Source organism: Sarcophilus harrisii, chromosome 3 (assembly GCF_902635505.1).
Source record: "Sarcophilus harrisii chromosome 3, mSarHar1.11, whole genome shotgun sequence".
Classification (NCBI taxonomy): Eukaryota; Metazoa; Chordata; class Mammalia; order Dasyuromorphia; family Dasyuridae; genus Sarcophilus; species Sarcophilus harrisii.
The window spans coordinates 358976283-358995509 of record NC_045428.1 but is presented as its reverse complement, the minus strand read 5'-3'; the positions used below and the strand labels follow the sequence as shown (position 1 = coordinate 358995509).

Below are 19227 nucleotides of genomic sequence, written 5' to 3'. Positions count from 1 at the left end.
AAAATTTTATCTAGTAATCATAATTGCAAAAGGGATGAACTCACTCACAAAATGGAAGAGGATAACAGAACAAATTAATCATAACTGCAAAAGGGATGAACTCACCCACAAAATGGAAGAGGATAACAGAACAAATTAAAAACCAGAATCCAACAATATGTTTTTAATAAGAAAAATACACCTGAAACTAAAAGATACATACAAAGTTAAAATAAGGAGCTAGAGCAGAATCTATTGTGCTTCAGATAAAGTATAAAATGCTGTGGCAGTAATTATGATCTCAGATAAAGCAAAAGCAAAAACATCAAATTAAAAGAAATAATCTAAGAAACTACATTGTGTTAAAAGGTATCATAAACAACAAATTAATGTGAATATTGAAGATATATGCACCAAAGGGCATAGCATTCAAATTCTTGCAGGAAAAATTTAATGAGTTAACAGAAAGCAATAGACAGTAAAACTATAATTGGAGGAGGGGGAGAAACACTTCAATTTACCTCTTTGAAACCTAAACAAATGTAACTATAAAATAAACAAGAAAGAATAGGGTTTGGGAAAAGTTAGTTCTCTAGAAAATCCTAAATAGAAACAAAGATGAATGGAAACAAAGTACCTTGAGAAGTCATGAATGACATTTTCACAAAAACTGGCCATGTATTAGGGTATAAAAACCTTATAAATAAATGCAGAAAAGCAGAAATACTAAATTTATCTTTTTTTCTGATCACACTGTAATAAAAATTATATTTACAATGTGTCCTAAAAACCTCAATTAAAAATTAATTAGAAATTAAATGACCTAATCCTAAAGATAGATGCAAACCAAATGTTACATTGATGTTCAAGAGGATAATGATCATTACTGATGTGGGGGTTGGGATAGGCATGTAAATCAGGGAAGACTTCAAAAAGGGAAGCAGTATTTTGCAACACAAAAGACATAAAGGAATATTAGATTTAAAGTAAAGAGCCCTAGGTTTTAAATTCCCATCTGCTATATGCTAGCTATATGACACTGGGTAAAATACTTTTACATGTCTCCTGGAGTTAGATGGACAAAATTACCTTATAGATTCATTTCAATTCTGATATTATATAACTCTCCATACTCTACCAGATGGCAGATAGCTATTGCTATGCAGCTAAGACCAGTCTCTGCAAAGAGGCAAGTTTTTGTTACTTATAAATGTACTGGAAAAGTACATTTTTTTTGTTCCTGGCAATAGCCATAGCTACTTTATCAGTAATATTTGGTTCCCTCTTGCTTTAGGTAGCCATTTGGTAACTGGAGAGGAGGGGGGGAGGGGGAACCCGTCCACTGCAGCTGTTAAAAGTCTTCTACCCAGAGTCTAGGCCAGTCAACCAATTCTAAAAAAAAGAATATCTGCACTTATACATAACTAGAGACAAGTAATCCGTCCACTTTATTCCCAAGTAGCTGTCAGTTTCTTCAAGTGTCCATACATACTACGTGCATTCAGCCTAGTAAGTACTAGTTATGCAACATTAGTTATAAGAAGAATCTAAGCCTGCTGTCTTCTGAAAAATAATCTGCTTAAATTTAGGGTCATTTGTAGAAAAGAAAGAGGACATATTCTCAAAGTTTAATAAGCTGGAAAGGTTTCCCCAAAAAATTCTCTATTTCAAGGCAATAGTTAACAAAGCATTAAAATCTAGAGTAACCTGCCTTTAATCTACAATGAATTTAAATAAGCAAACTTAATGAACCGCCAAGAAAATGAGGAGCTCAAGTAAACTCTATGAACCCTCCAACATTAATGAAGAAACTGAAAAATAAACTGCTTTCTACTCAAGTTTGTCTTCAATTTAGTAAACTTTTTTTAAATTTTCACCATTCTACAATAGCATGAATGGATGGATACCTGATTTCTTTCTCCATCTTATAAACTTAAAGTATCATTCACAACAATGTCAAAAAGGGAAGTGCATACATACAAAGCCTGGAAAACTATCAGGAGCTCTGGTACGGTTACTATACACAATCAAATAGATCTCTCATTGTCTCTGTGGTTCTTTAGTTGTTTTTCAGTCCTGTTAACTTTTCATGACTTCCTTTTTGGGTTTTCTTAACAGATACTGAGTGGGTTGCCATTTCCTTCTTCAGCTCATTTTACAAATGAGGAAACTGAGGCAAACAGGGGTTAAGGGATAGGATCACATTGTTACTCAAGTCTTCCTGACTCCAGGCCACTTTATCCATTGGTCTATCTAGCTACTTCCTCACTACTTTTACTTTTCCAATTTTTTTTCTGGCAAGTAAAGTGTGCAGTAGATTTGGGGGAGGGGGAGGGAAGGAAGTTTGTGTATGTAATCATGTAATTAAAAGATCATGTAATCTTTTGATCATGTAATTAAAAGAATTTTATTCTTGAATAATTCTCCTTGAAAAACTAAAATAAATTAATTAACCTATAGAATTCAGACAGAAGATAGAGTTCAGTTCTAGGCTATTAAATTCCAACAAGTTCCTGCATTAAAGAGTCTATACTTGTAATGTGCTCTAGAAAAATAAGAAATACAAATCCATAGGTCATATGATTACTGCTTCCTCAAAACTACACATTTAAAAATTTTTACAAGCATTTATCTTATTCAATGAAGTATATACCCTTTACAAAGTTTCACATATTTAACTGGAATAAAAGACAGTACAATTTCCACCATATTTTTTTTCTTTTGCTATCAATTCCCTAAAATCATTTGATTTGTTCAGAATATAATTCAACCAAACTGTTTTTAAAAATTTGATCTGTCAGGAAATAAATATATTTGTAAAACAAAAGATAAAAAACTTCAATATGTTAGTATACAGATAAAACAATGAAAATCCTGTACCCTAAGTGACTACCCCCCCCCCCAAAAAAATCAATCAACTTGAGGAATTTAACAGCTTTTTAACTAAAACAATTTGCATTTATATTCAAGATAGAACTAATAACTACCTCCAAAATTTTTGAAAATGAAACATAGCCTCTCAAATGGGTACAAGAAAAACTTTTTACTTCTAATTACTGTTCTTCACTCATTTATCAAAATTCTGTTTGGGGGTTTTAATTATAATTACTACATCAGATTTCTTGAATAGCACCAAAGTACTTTAAAAAACACTGTCTCTTATGGTTGCAAATCAACTTTCAGTTATCACATCAACTGCAGAAAACATAAATTCAATGTTGCTTCCAACGTAATATACAATCTGACAAACATAAAGAACATGGCAAACTCCAGACAAACTAAAGTAAACATTTCTGAGTTATGGGAGCCAGAACTCTGAAACAAGGTGTTAAGTCAGTGAAATTGATGATACAATAGCTATTTAGTTTAGCATGGTGATTAACAGTTCTCTAAATTCAGTATGATTGATTTAATCTTACAACAAATAAGTTTCCTAGTGATATAATGACTGGTTTATACTCAGTATAGAGTTTTAAGCTGGGACAAACTCAGCCAGAGTCAGAGCCAGAGAAGACAAGCAGACTGGAGGCAGTAGCTCAAGCTCTAGGAGCCAAGGAGAGACAGATTCATTCCATCTTACACCACCCTGGTGGCAGGGCTCTCCTCCTTAGCTTCTCCACTGAAACCAAGACTCAGGAAGGCCTCTAAGAAAGCTAGCTGAGCCCCAGGCAAGGAAACTAGATTGTGAAGGAGAAAATAAAAGATTTGGACTTTAATACCAGACTATTCTTGTGGTGATTATTCAACTGAAAAGAAGACTGCTCCCAAGACCTCCAGAAAACCCACCAAGAACACTACGGTGAGGGTTGATTTCATTTATACTTTTGGCTAAATATGCCATGTCCTCCCACCCCTAGCATTTTGCACAATCATATATTACAGCCACACTCCCCCCAAAAAGTATATGATTCTCCTAAAAGAATAATCAACTAAATCAATGAAAAAATTAATGACATATCCAGAAAGCAGGCAAGTAAGCACGTTCATAAATATGCAATTGGATAGTAATAAGGATATTTATAACAACTTAACTTTGTAGTTAATCTAATTCTAATATCCGAATCTATCAGAGAACCCTTAATTCCCCAGCAGGAAAAATATGACTTTCTAGAAATTCAAATGGAAACATTTACTTTAAACTGGAAATGACACAAATGAAAATTTTTTTTTTATATATATTGTGCTGTCATTTGGGAGGTAATTTTGAAATATATATTTTTTAATTGTTCTTGGTTCTTTGGTGAAATTTATGCTGATGCTTTTGAGGGAAGGGAGAAAACTACATGCCTGTAGGTCATTCTTAACTTTAGTAAATTTATAACATGTAAAAGTAACATTGGCATTTGTGTCACTTCCAGTTCATATCATCAATTTTCTTTTTATACTGATTATAACTACTACTCTTCTATCTAGCATCTAGCTCTTTCTCAATATTTATACAACTTCTACTCTAGTTAAGGCCCTCATTGCCTTTAACCTGGAACATTGCAAACAGCTTCCTAAATGGTAGTCTATTCTTAAAATATGTATCTGGTCATGTTATTCCCCTACTCAAAAACCTTACTATTATCTATAAGATAAACAAAATCCTCAGCCTACTATATGAAAGCTCTCCACAATCTTGCTCCCATTTACCTTCCAGTCTTATTTCATATTTCTGATTTCTCCAAATTGTTAGTAATATCTAAAACTAGAAATTACTTAAAGACACTATATTTATTTAGCTCTAAAGAAGATCTTAACCTGAGGGCAATATGGACTTAAAGAGTGGAGGAAAAAAAAATCATATCCTTACTTTCATTACCACCTCATTAAAATTTACCATTTTTCCATTGAGAAATGGCTAAACAAAACTATGATACATGAATGTAATGGAATGTTGCTGTGCTTTAAGAAATTATGTACGTGATAAACACAGAAAAACATGGGAAGAACTACATTAACTGATAGAGTGAAATAATTAGGGTTTGTTTTTGTTTTGTTTTTGTTTTTTGGCTGAGACAATTGGGGTTAAGTGCAAGAGTCACACAGGTAGGAAATATTAAATGTCTGAGGCCAGATTTGAACTCAGGTCTTCCTGACTTCGGGGTGCTCTATCCACTGTGCCACCTAGCTGCCCCAGTGAAATAATTAGTAAAAAAAAAAAAAATAAAGAAAAAGGATGAATACAAATATTATCAATAAGAAATGTGGAGACTTTTGAAAAATCTGATACAGAACTAAGTAAGCAGAATTATTTACAAAAAAAAAGAAATAAAAAGAAACACAAAACATCCAAAAGTGAATATTGCAAAATTATAAACATTGCCTCAAAGAAGAGATATAAGACACTCCCACAACCCAATTTGTAGATACTGGAGCTCCACAGGTGTGATACTACATTGCATATATTTTTTAGACCTTTTCCATTGTTGCTGCTCATTTTTTTCCTCAAAATTATTTCCTCAAAAAAAAATTTACTAAAAAACTAAAAAGAGTTTTTCAAACAAAAAAAGAACCCTTGCTCCAGAGATAATATGTTGTAATACCCCTGTTTCATTGTCTTTGTATCATCACCCGGCAACTGCCTAGCAGTGCACTTACACAGAGTAAGTGTTTAATAAGTATGCTGCTTTAAGTGAATACAAAAAGTTTCATGGTTCCTTATTTCCTATAGAGCAAGATAGGTCTTCTTGTCCTGGCATTTAAGCATCCTTCAAAATCTGGCTCCAACTTACTACTCTTTCAATGTTATTTTATATTGCAGTTCTGGCTTCGATCAAATTAGACAATTAGTTATTCCTGAATATCAATTTGCTATCTCATCTCCCAACTTCCTTCATGAAGTTCTCTTTTATTCCTAGTATCCACTCCCTTTTTATCTCAGCATATTGAAATACATATTTCTCTCCTTCAAGACCTAGTTCAAGTGACAACTCTTCCTTTATAGAATGCCTAAGTAAAATTAATCCTTTATTCTCCAAATCTATAGCACTTTTTTTTTTAGTATTTCTCCCTTTTTCATAACATTATACTTATGTTAGATTTGATTGTGTATATATGTCATAGTCTCTCTCTCCTAGTAGAATATAAAATCTTTGAGGATAGAAACTATAACATTTTTCAACTTCAAGGATTATTTAGTCAGTATGGATACTTCCTGCACCAATACAAAAAGCAGATACTCTATAGCTCAGTTGATTTTGCTCAGGCAGAAAAATTCACTATCCTGCAGCAAACTTGGCAACGAATCTCTCTAAATTTAATTAGATTGGTCCTTGGGTAAATTGTGTCACCATGCCCATACCATAAGACTCTTAAACTCAGTAGAAGGTCTGACAAAGAATATGTTCTATTAGCATAGTCTCAAGAATCTAGAGTAACCTTCATGCCACTTAGAGCCAGGGAAGTAAAGTCTCAATGGAAATGATTCTGGCAATAAAACAGTAATAAACAAATAAAAACATTTAGAAAAGCCTTCTATGTGCAAGGTATTGCCCTAAGAATTGGGAATACAAACAAGAAAAAGATAATCTCTGCCCTCAAGGAATTTACAAATTAAAATGGAAAGACAACACAGATATCAAACAATGAATGTTTCTTTTGTATTAGTTCAGAATCCTTGCATACTATTCTTAAAGGTAACTGAGATAAATTGATAAATGGAAAAAATTGATAAAGTTAAGGACCATGACCCTCCACAAAATAGTGAGGAGTTAGTCTCACAGATCTCAAGATCTTGAGAAACTGAAGCAGGTAACAGTGAGAAGACAAATTCCTGACACTGTCTGCTACTATTAGATCACTCTTACTATCTTTTCCAAATTAGTGAATCAACAGGTGTTTATTAAGCATTTACTATATTCCAAATACAGTGATTGGGTTAAGCACCTGGGACACAAAGAATGGTTGGAAAAACACAGTTCTTGCTCTAGAAGAACATTCTAGAGACAACACATGCAATTGACTCTGTTCACTTAAGAGTATACAGTGTAAGTAGAAAGTAATCTCAAAGGAAAGGCACTGGGGGGAAAGAAAAAGAATGCAGGAAAAGTCCTCTTGCACAAGGTGGAATTTAAATTCAGTCTTGAAGGAAGTTGGGGAGAGAGATGAGGAAAGAGAAGAGGGAAAGCATTGGACACACGGGGGACAGCTAGTGAAAATGTGAAGAAACAGAAAGAAGGCAGGGTGCTGGGTTGTAAAGAATGAGGAAGAGAGTAAAGTATGAGAAGATTGAAAAGATAGGACGAATCAAGATTGGCAGGAGCTTTAAAAGCCAAACAGAAGATTTTACATTTGATTCTGGAAGCAACAGGGAGCCACTACAGTTTACTGGATGAGTGTAATGGGGATAACATGGTCATCTAAGTACAGCATAGACTGGAATGGGAAGATAACTTATAGCAAAGAGACTGAACCAATAAGTATTAAATGTTGAGGTGCTACAACAAGGTGATGGCTATTTGAGCGGAGAGAAAAGGTCACATAGGAGAAATACTATAAAAGTAAAAACATGACGGCAATAAATTTGTGAGGGTGAGTGCAAGTGAGGAGTCAAGTATAATAACAAGGTTACTGACACAGGTGACTGGCCTGTAGCTTTCTTAAAAGGGAAACCTTCATGCCAGTCAATGTTAATTTTCGAGCACAGCGAGAAATCAATGAAAACTACAATTACTTTCCTGGCCTTCCTTCCCTTGCATGAAAACTGTTGTGGGAGGAATTTTAAAGGACCAGACCTGAATATGGCCTCCAGTGCTCCTGGCTGACTCAACACTAAATATGATCATTCTAAAAACACCTCATAATGACTTTATTGTAAACTTTATCTCCCAAAAAGTCATAACTATTTCCCCATTTAAAGACAAGAAAAAAATAAAAAAAAAACTCACAAAATTATTGAAAATCAAAGACTGAACTAGATCAAAGTGTGTTCAATCCGAATTTTCAAACCACTAATCAGTCTAACAAGCTTTAAATGTTATAAGATAAATTTATTAGAATGAGTGTTTTTAACAATATAAAATGCTTTGGAAGCTAAGAATGCATTGTTTCTAGTGTGAATAGTGTTAATATTTCAGAAACTTCATTGGGACTAAAGAACAATACCAATCCCTATAAGCTATTATTAGTAAATCTTTTATCAAGTGATATTGTAAGGGATGTGGCTCCTTAAATGAATATCAATGACCAAGACATGAAAAAAGTTTCATTAGTATCAGGTAAACTACCCTTCTTTCCTCACAAATCACTATAATTCTATACATGAATTCCCAAACCAAATTCACTTATTTAATAATGAAGAATAAGAACTACTTTTACTCAATTCTCAAAAAAAAAGGTCCCCTTTAAATAAAATGGAATTGGGAAAATGGAGTTTCTCTCTCACTCTCCTCTTCCCTATCTAGCTATTATATATATAACTGTGTGTGTGTGTGTGTGTGTGTGTGTGTGTGTGTGTGTGGTGTGTGAGTGCTAGTCCCATAATACCAAATGACTACTAGATATTTCTGACTAGACTTACTGTAGGCATCCCAAGCTCAATATTTCTGAAATAGAACTTGGTATCTTTTCCTCCAAAACCCATTTCTCTTCTGAATTTCCCTATTTCTATTGAGGGTATTACCATCTTTCCATTACTTAAGTTTACAGCCTCAGTCACTCATGACTCATCATTCTCACCCCCAAACTCCTTCAGTTGACAAATCTTGACAATTATACTTCTACAATGTAACAATCTCTTTCTCTCTAAACACATCTACCACCCTAGTTTATACCTTAAGTAATTTCCTTAATTACTGCAATGGCCTTTTAATTGGTGTCCCTACCTCATTGGTTATATGCTTTCAATTTATAATTTGTATGCTGCTAGTGATATACCTAAAGCACAGATTACTTCTCTGCTCAATAAATACCATTGACTGGCTATTACTTCAAAAATCAATACAAACATCTTTGTTTGATAGTTGAATCTCTTTACAACTTAATTCAATTATTGTTCGGTAAGAAATGACCAACAGAATGATTTCAGAAAGGCCTGGAGAGACTTACATGAACTGATGCTGAGTGAAACGAGCAGGGCCAAGAGATCATTATATACTTCAACAGCAATACTATATGATGACCAATTCTGATGGACCTGGCCATCCTCAGCAATGAGATGAACCAAATCAGTTCCAATGGAGCAGTAATGAACTGAACCAGCTACGTCCAGTGAAAGAATTCTGGGAGATGACTAAAAACCATTACATTGAATTCCCAATTCCTATATTTTTGCCTATCTGCATTTTGGATTTCCTTCACAGGCTAATTGTACAATATTTCAGAGTCCAATTCTTTTTGTACAGCAAAATAACGGTTTGGTCATGTATAAAAAAAAAAAATTCAAAGCTAATTTTCCAAATTTATTATACATTACATTCCCCCCACATACTCTGGTCCAGAAAACTGGTTTTGCTCTTCACACATAACATTCCATTTTCCATTTGTATTAAATACGATCTCCCCTCATGACTCTCAAAGCACTATCCAAAGCACTCAAATTCATTTCTTTCAAAGTATAATTTTTATGCTGCCTCCAAAATGAAACTTTTCATAATTCCCAAGCCACTAGTGCCCCTGAAAATTACCTTGTATATATGCATATGTCTCCCTGAATAGAAAAGATGTTCTTTGAGAACAGGAACCATTTCATTTTTATATTTGTATCTCCAACATCTAGTACCCCTAATACAAGTGAAGCCTCTTAATAATGCTTATTAACTGCTTGACTATACAAATCAGATTCATTATGAGACTTCAATAAACTATCCAAAGTATTTTTTATTGTGATATTAAAGTCTGGTTAATAAAGCACTGCTTGAAATGTGATTATGGATGAAAAGTTCTTGTTATAGAAACACCTTTCCTTGTCAATTTAATGTGCATTTATATGCAAGCAACCTGGCTCTATGTTTTGCTTATAGATGAATCTAACAGATAAATTCCAACAATATCTTCCAACTAATAGATTTCTATTAAATGAAACTTATTTTTCCATTACTTTCTATAACTATCTGAAGATATTTTCTTTGGAAGCCATGAAAAGACCTATCCATGGCATACCATACAATGGTAATGTAATAATATGCAAAACAATGAGCCTTTTAAAATTATGTTTAATAGAAAACTTTACAATAAACATCACTGCCAACTAGAAATGAGAATCAACATATTAAAAAGGAATACTATAAACTTCTGATAATTTTTTTAAAGCACAGTACCAAAAACTTTGACAAAATAATAATTTGTTCTATACAGCCTGCCTATTATTCCCATATTCTAATGAATATTAAGTTCTCAGATTGCACTAACAGTTTTAGTCCAATATAACTCATTTATCTTTCCCAGCCTTCCCCTTTCTATCAGTTGAAGTATCTGGTTCCTCCTTTAGTAGCATATTTCTGCACCTGTAAAATACCTCCCTCCCCCACAAGCAGAAATTATCTCTTTCCTCTGAACTACAGTACTTTCTACTGCTTGAAATCTACTTTTATTTTGTGTAGCATTATGTAAGTCCTTCCCCAACCAGGTAATGGTAAAGCTTCATGAGAACAGAAATAAGATATATATCTCCCACAAAATCTAACTTGATGTCTTATACAGAAGAGGCACTCAATAAATATTATGAAAGGAGGGAAGAAGAAAAGGGAGGGAGGAAAAAAAAGAAGAAAAGAAGAAGCTATAAAGCTAAGGACCAAATCACCCAATCTCTGTTAAGCAATGTAGGTTTGGAATTCAGAAAAAAAAGTAACTGTATAGCAATTAAGTAATACCCCTCAAAGAAATAGTAAATTAGTATATTGTGACTCTAACCCTAACTCTTTCTTCCAAGATTAATGACTTATTTGCTCAGTTGATAAGACTCTTACCACCCTAAAGCCCAATTTGAGGCTGTCAGCTCCCCAAAAAGCTGATGATAAAACCTGTTAAAGAACTATAGTAATTAATGAGACTTTTAAATATATATATAATAAGGTGAGCACTCCTATTAATACGGCAAAATAGATTTTTTTTTTTTTAATGGCTAGAACTAAGTACTGTGCTCTTCAATAGGGTTGACAGACCACGATGACCTAAGAATTCTGAGTTCAGAATTTGGGGTTTTCTGTTGAAAGACATAAATGTGGTATCTGCTGAAATAGAATTTGATGTGAACAAGAGAGGTGAATACCTTTTTTTTTTCTTTTGGTGAGGCAATTGGGGTCTAGTGTCTTGCCCAGGGCCACACAGCTAGGACAGATTAAGTGTCTGAGATCAAATTTGAACTCAGGTCCTCCTGCCATCACGATTGGTGCCCTATCCAAGGTGAATATCTTTAAAATATCATATATGTTGGAGCCATTTATTTATTGAAAATTACAAGTCCTAGAGTAAACATCAAATAAAACCTTGATTAACTCACAATCAAGTAACCAGAACCTGTAATTAACTTTATTATTTTGTCTTTAATAACCAAAAAAACTTCTCTCATAAGAGATTTATTAGAAAGAAAACCAGTAACTCCCATGATATATACTACAGTTAGTCCCATTCCCCAACTTGATCTAAATTTACGATGGTGTAAAGGTAATATTGATGACTGAGATACAATGAAATGTCATGACAAATTTTCAACTACACTAGGCAAAGCTTCAATACTTGAACTGCTACTTTCTTGGATCATTTTTTCTCTCCCTTCAAGAGTACAAGAATCATAAACTGACTTCTTCCTACCTTTCCAGCCTTTTTACACTTTAATTATCTTCCCATATTGTACAATCCAGCTATGTGACCTTCTTGTTCTTCCAACAAGACATTCCATATCCAATTGTGCTTTCTCACTGACTGTCCCTCATTTCTGGAAAGCTCTCACCTATACCCCTTTCCTCCTGCCTTCCTCCATCCATTTCCTTCAAATCTCAGTTCAAACTCCAACCTTCTATAGTCAGGTCTTTTCTTTGTGAGATAAGCTCCTCTGTATTCTGTATATACCAAATTATTCTATTTCCCTCATTAGAACATGAGCTCCTTGAAGAAAAGAGACTTTTTATCTTCTCCTTGAATCACCAGGGTTTAGGCTATTGTAAAAGCTTAATACTTGATTTTAGATTACTAACCAGAGATTACTTAACCAAATGCTTCGGAAAACACATATACTCCATAAATTTATTTATTGAATGAATCAGTCTCAAGATTGTTGATAATCATGATTACTTTATTTGTGAACTTAAGTCAACCTTTCCCACTGGCACATGTTGTCTATGTTAGAATTATTAAGTCCTTTCCTCCTAAAGAAAGATCAAGTAACTTTCACTTTGGGGGGGAATATGAAGCTGATGAGGTATGGATCATGGCAGGAATATGGGTTGGTCTCCTAGTTCTCCACAACATCAAGTTAGGGCGGGTTTGCAGCGAGAAATTCGCTCCACAAAAAGCTGTGATAAGAAAAGGCATTTTATTAAAGAGACACCAAGATGTTCACTTGGTGGGCAATGTCAAAGAATTGCCAAGAGACATTTTCTCAGGGCTTACTTTTAGACAGAAACAAATTAATTTAGGTTTTGCATCCGAAAGGAACATACTTGAGATAGAGTGTGGGAAGAGAGTCTTTCCCAGGGAATGTAGGTTTTGCATCCAAAAGGTGCATAATGTGTGGGAAGAGAGTCTTTCCTAGGGAATGTAGATGCTCTTCTGGGTGAGGCTGTATTGTCCTCCTTAAAGCTGTACACGATTTTATTCAAAATCAATTTGGATTTGAATAGAAAACTCCCTGCTTCACAATTCTATTACCCACTAATCATGCCACTGTTTGATTCTCTACTCCTCCAAAGATTTACTATTTAATTTTAGATTGGGGGAGGGAGGTGAGGGAGGGATGTAGAGACATGTGGGTGGCAAAGAGTACAGGATCTAGACTTAGGAAAACTTGAGTTCAAACCCAGCTTCAAATGCTTACTACCTGTGTGATCCTGAGCAACTGTAAAACGGGGATAACAGAAGTACCTACCTTGAAGAGCTATTGTGAGGATCTAATATTTATAAAGCATTTAGCACAATGCCTGGTGTACATTAAATGTTACATAAATGCTTATTCTCTTTCCCTTCCTCTTCTACTTCCCAGTATACATAAAATGCAGAAGACAAATTTGGTCTTAGGACTAAGCAACACCTTTTAAAGTTGAAGTAAGTTTTCATTCTATCAAACAACATATGCTGTGGAATGTAGACAGATCACATAATAATTGACCATCCTAGAAAAATGAAGAGTGGATAAATCTTTCATTTTAAAACTTCCCTTCCCTAGGAACTGCCAGAGGCATTTTTTGCCCCAAAGACAGGTTTCTTTATTATAATGTAAATGGCTACAAACTTTCTGAAGAAAAAAAAATTCAGTATCTAGGAAACCAGGAAAAGATTTAGTGAAGCTATTAAAAGATAGTTTAGCAACACACACACACTCATATACAGGAAAATAAAATCTGAGAGAAAATTCTGAGGAAAAGTCTCCATCTGTAAAATTCTGTACGTATTGCACTCAAATGAAGGACACTAATTTGAAATTCATTTTTTTCTTTTCTAAAAAGTCAACTCTTTGCAATAAAATTTAACTACAATCACTTCAGATTGAATGAACAATAAATAAATATATTCAAAGCCAAGAAAATAATTTCAAGTGGTCTTTTCAAGATATTTTTATTACCCAAATGACTAAAAACTAATAAATATTTTAGCAGTAAGATAGATCTTGCAAAGAGCAGAGAGAGTAGTACACATATGATCTATATCGGAAAGATACCTGTATCATGAATTAAAATGCCAATTCTTTAAATAAGCAAATACAGCCCTGCAAAATGTGGAATGATTTTTAAATCACTGATATGAAACAGAGATGTTTCATAAGGCCATAACAAAGGGCTTATTATTTATATCACACCTTTATCACAATGACTTATGAGCCACTTTTCCAAACCAACCCAGTGAGAATTTTACAAAAGAGGAACCAAAGCACAAAGAAGTGACATGTGAAGAATTACCACAATCTCTTCTACACCACAGGAAATACCAACTGTCTACATTATGACAATTACTAGAGGAAATATCACCACTGTCTATATTATAACTGTTATTCACTTCCACCCTCCCAAAGTGACTAAAATATATATAAAGTTGCCAAAGTCATTCACTAAATACATGGGGGGGAGAGGGGGGAGAAGGAGAACAAAATACTTTGTTCTCCCTAATAATCTAAATTGTTTTAACATTGTTTCAAGTACCTTAGATACTTGTGTTATTTTTCTTATTAAAAACTAAGTTTGAGAGAGTTAAGATATGATCATCAAACTTGTAAGTGGTTAAATACAGGAGGATGCATGAATTATTTTCCCATCATTTGTGAAGGAAAAAGTTTCCTTGGGTTGTACCATTAATCAAATCAAATGAGCAGTAAGGCCTAAAAGTCAAATGACTAGCCAAAATGAGTTAGAAAAAAAAAGTTAGGCTAGACAGAGCGAGCAGCGTAGTTTCCTCGGTCAACTCATACCCCAGGAGAGGATACACTGGACCAGAAACTGGTTATATCAGCCCACAAATCAATTGATTCTATAAATATCACCATATATAATATTTCACAGAAAAAAAATTTTTTTAATTTAAGTCAAATTTAAGTCATTTGATATAGCTAGAGAATTAAGTTCTTTCCCCATCCCGATAAGCACCTTACAACTCAATTCCCTTCATCATAGTCTAATAAAATACGAGGAGAATCATATACCATATATAATGAAAAGACAAAAACAGAAACAAAATTCAATTGGCACAATTTAACAACTAACCCCAGCTAACTAAACCATTGTTCATAGCGATGCCTTGATGATCCGAAGACTCCAGGTCTCCAGTAAATCAAATTCCCTTTGGTCGCCTTCGTCCCAGGAGACCCTTTTCGTGACCCTAGCCACACATCCACCTACTCTGTTTTGCAGCCCCATCTACCCTGCATCCCCTGACCCACTCTCAGAAGACTTCCTCTCTAGGCTTCTTGAGAAACCCTTTGCTCCAACTCTCAGCAGCTCCTCGCCGAAGCCCCGAGCCCCGGCTCTTCGAGCCCCGGCTCTTCGACCCCCGCCCCCGCCCCATTGCCCCAGCTCCCCGCCCGGCTCCAGGGTCCCGGTGGCGCCGCCCTCGGCAGCCCCCGGCCCCTCCCCCACCCTGGCCGCTTCCCCTCCCCCGCCCTCGGCCCGAGCCCCTCACCTTGTCCATGAGCTTCCAGCACTTCTCCACCATCTTCTTGTCCACGGCTCCCGGTGGGTGGGGGCTGAGGTGGTGGTGGTGGTGGTGAGGCTGGAAGGCGTCCTTCATGAGCCCGATCAGGCCGCCTGAGCCCGAGCCCCCAGAGCCGCCGCTGCCCCCAGCCCCGGCGCCCTTCTTCACGTTGCCGGCCATGGCCCGGGGAGGCTCGGGGCAGCGGGGGGGAAACCCACCCGGGAACCCGGCACGGAGAGAGAGGGAAGGAAGGAAGGAAGGAAGAAGGGAGGGAGGGAGGGAGGGAGGGAGGGAGGGAAGAGGGAGGGAACCGGAGGCGGAGCCTCTCCCAGCCGGCCGCCGCCGCCGGCTCACGGGGCTAGGGCGGAGCGCTAACCCCGAGGGGAGGGCAGGGGGCGGTGCGCGGAAAGGGGAGGGCGGGGGGCGGTGCGCGGAAGCGGTGGGGGAGATGGGGAGGAACGCGCATGACCACGCGGGCGCGCGCGAGTCCCTTTAAAGAGGGGCTAGGCGGAGGCACAGCTGAGGGAAAGGAGCGTGTGAACGCAAGCCCCTCCCACCTTCACCGCCCCCGCCCGGTTTCCTCCCTGAAGCGGAGCTCCAGCTTCCGGCGCGCGCGTGCGCGCTCCGAGGCAGGGGAAGGGAAAGTGTGCGCGCGTGGGGGCCGTAAAACGGACTCTGACGGGACGTAAAAGGCAGCCCGAAGTCTGGGAAAGGAGTGCCTCATGTAGAGGGACTGTCGGAATTCGGGGAAGTTAATCCCACAGAAGCGGGCTTGTGGAGGCGGGGGAAGAGAGGAGGCAGCGGGGAGAAGACAGAAGGAAGGAAGCGCGCCATCAAATCACGCCCCGCATTCTGGGCCGGAGGGGGGCGGGGCGGGCAGGGGAGCATGCGCAGAAGGCGGGCAGGCAGGCGCTAAGCTGAAGCCATCATGTTTTAAGTGGGTAGTGGGTTTAAGGACTTGGAGGGGTCTTAGACCTCGGGGTCACAACTTCTCTAAGTGGAATTTTGACACTCTCTCCTTGGAATCTCTCCACCACATTGTATCATCATTATTATTATAATTATACTTGTGCAATGGGATCATGTTGGATAAATAATAACCAACCTCCCCACCACTTTGTATCATTATTATTATTATTATACTTGTGCAATGGGATCATGTTGGATAAATAATAACCAACCTCTCCACCACTTTGTATCATTATTATTATTATTATTATACTTGTGCAATGGGATCATGTTGGATAAATAATAACCAACCTCCCCACCACTTTGTATCATTATTATTATTATTATTATACTTGTGCAATGGGATCATGTTGGATAAATAATAACCAACCTCCCCACCACTTTGTATCATTATTATTATTATTATTATACTTGTGCAATGGGATCATGTTGGATAAATAATAACAACCTCTCACCACTTTGTATCATTATTATTATTATTATTATACTTGTGCAATGGGATCATGTTGGATAAATAATAACCAACCTCCCACCACTTTGTATCATTATTATTATTATTATACTTGTGCAATGGGATCATGTTGGATAAATAATAACCAACCTCTCCACCACTTTGTATCATTATTATTATTATTATTATACTTGTGCAATGGGATCATGTTGGATAAATAATAACCAACCTCCCCACCACTTTGTATCATTATTATTATTATTATACTTGCGCAATGGGATCATTTATCCCACAAACTCTTTGGGGGCCTCTCAAAAGAGGTGACGTTCAGGCTTAAGGCTCTTCACTTGTCTTCCTATGCTCCCTGCCCCCAAGCACAAAAACAACACATTTCCTCTTTTGGGTTTGGAACATTGTGTTCCTTTTCTTGGAATTGCATTTCTGCTTTAAACACGCTTCTCTTCCTCGACTTGTTGCATGTAATGGGAAGACCTTGCATTCGTAATATGACAGCAAGCAGTTTTAGTGGAAGACCTCTGCTTTTGGAACCCTTTGCCTGCCTTTCTGAGTCTCAGAACATGAAAGGACCTAAGAGAGGGTTGGAATAACTGGAATATTGTACTAGAAGAAAAATTACCTCTCATCTATCTCCCCTTTCCACTTTTGGAGAGAATTGATTGTTAGCAAATTTTTCCTTACTTGAAGTTTATATAGATCGCATCTGCTTTCTGGGGCCAACTAGAATACATCTAATTCCTGTTTCACTTTCAAATACTTATAAACAATTCATAGTACTAAAGGAGACCTTAAAAATATACTCTGACATCCTTATTTTAAAGGTGAGGAAATTTCTCCAAAAGAGTATTTAACTTTCCTAAGATCATAACTGGAATTAAAATTCAAATCCTCTTAACCAAATCTAATGCTCTTTCCATTATGTCACTATCCTGTTCTTCATGTTTTCCCCATATCTCAAATGTCTTCTGAAATCTAAGCATTCTCAATTCCTTAATTGTAGCATAGAAATGCCTTATTTCCCTGAGTTGATATATTCTACCACTTCATTGATTCATCTTATTCTCAAATGGGCTGGTTAAGAAGTTTTTGGAAAAGGAACTAATTCTTCCCTCTATAAAAAGTCCCTTGTCATAACTTGGTAACTCTGAACTTTTAAGTTCCACAACTGCGAGTTTGTGGGAAGTAAAACCTTGACCCTACTCTCAAGTTCCTCCCTTTTTCTCAAAGCCCTGCAGTGACAAGGGAAATCAAATTTATTTCATCTGAGAAAGGAAGGAACCTTTCTAACATCCTGATTCTATGATTCAATATGTTCCCTCTATTTTCCCTCTGTTTTTTATCTCATTTATCCTGTATGTATATATTTTTATACTTAGTTATTTGCATATTTCTACCATTAGATTATAAACACTTTGAGAGCAAGAATTGTCTTTTACCTCTTATATCCTCAACAATTAGCACTGCCTGGTACATGATAGGCACTTAATAAATACTAGTTAACTGAATTCACCTTTCTGACATCTGATTCTACAGTTCAAACTCATTTTTTCTGAGGTAAGTTATGAAGAAAATGCTATCAGTTCCCAACAGCAAAATTCTCATTAATTCTGGGCTTAAACAGGAACAAAAAAATAAATAAATAAATCAAAAATCCAGCAAACGTCTCTATCTCCTCAGGCTCTCAAGAAGCAGAATTTTGTGTTGTCACTACCACATTTCAAGCCTTCATTATCTCTCAACTCTCACTAGATTCTTAGACTTCCTGTCTCTAGTCTCTTCCTCCCTTAAAGCTATTGTGAATGTTTCTGCCAGATTAATCATGTAACTATCATGCTCAAAAACTTAAAATATTTCCCTTTGCCCACTTAGTAACTAAATTCCTCAGTCTGGCATTCAACATCTTCCATGTTCTAACCCAACCTTACCTTTGTTGTATGGTAGTGGATTCAACACTTCAACTCTTGGTTTTATCAGAAAGCAAAAGATTAATTTCTAAGTTCTCTTTCAATTCTAACCTCTTTTGACACTATAACAGCATTCCAGCTTTATCTCTCTCTACTCTGTAAACATATCCTTTATATAAACCAGACTATTCCCAGAAGATATTCGGCACTTCCCAGCCTTGTTACTTTCATCCATGATATCCCTTGTCTTCCATCTATCTCTTCTCCACTGCAAACACTATTCCCCTACTCTCAACCTACAATTGTAGAATTTGATTGTTGGAAGAGACCTTAGTAATCATTTAGTCCCACCCACCCAGGAATCTCTACTATAATATAACTAATAAGAGTTCTGCTTGAAAGCTCCTAAGAAGGGGATATCTTTCACCTGTAAAGGCAGCTCATCCCACTTTTGGACAGGTCTAATTGTTGGGAAATTTTTCTTGATATCAATCCCAAATTTGTCTCTTTGCAGTTTCTCCCCATTGTTCCAAGATTTGTTCTGTGGAGTCAAACTGAACAAATCTAACCCCTAGCATGACAATGCTTCAGTATTTGACCACAGCTATCATGTTCCCTCTAAGTTTTCTCTAAACCAAACATCTTCAA

General features: G+C 36.4%; 1 protein-coding gene across 1 annotated transcript in view; it reads right to left on the bottom strand.

Moving 5' to 3' along the window:
• CBL (Cbl proto-oncogene) overlaps positions 1–15619 on the bottom strand; it is a 97797-nt gene extending 82178 nt beyond the window's left edge. Inside the window, exon 1 of the mRNA XM_031960127.1 lies at positions 15226–15619. Coding sequence (XP_031815987.1) covers positions 15226–15417 — 192 coding nt within the window. The 5' untranslated portion in view covers positions 15418–15619. The remainder of the gene's footprint in view (positions 1–15225) is intronic.
• Positions 15620–19227: the final 3608 nt, after the last annotated feature.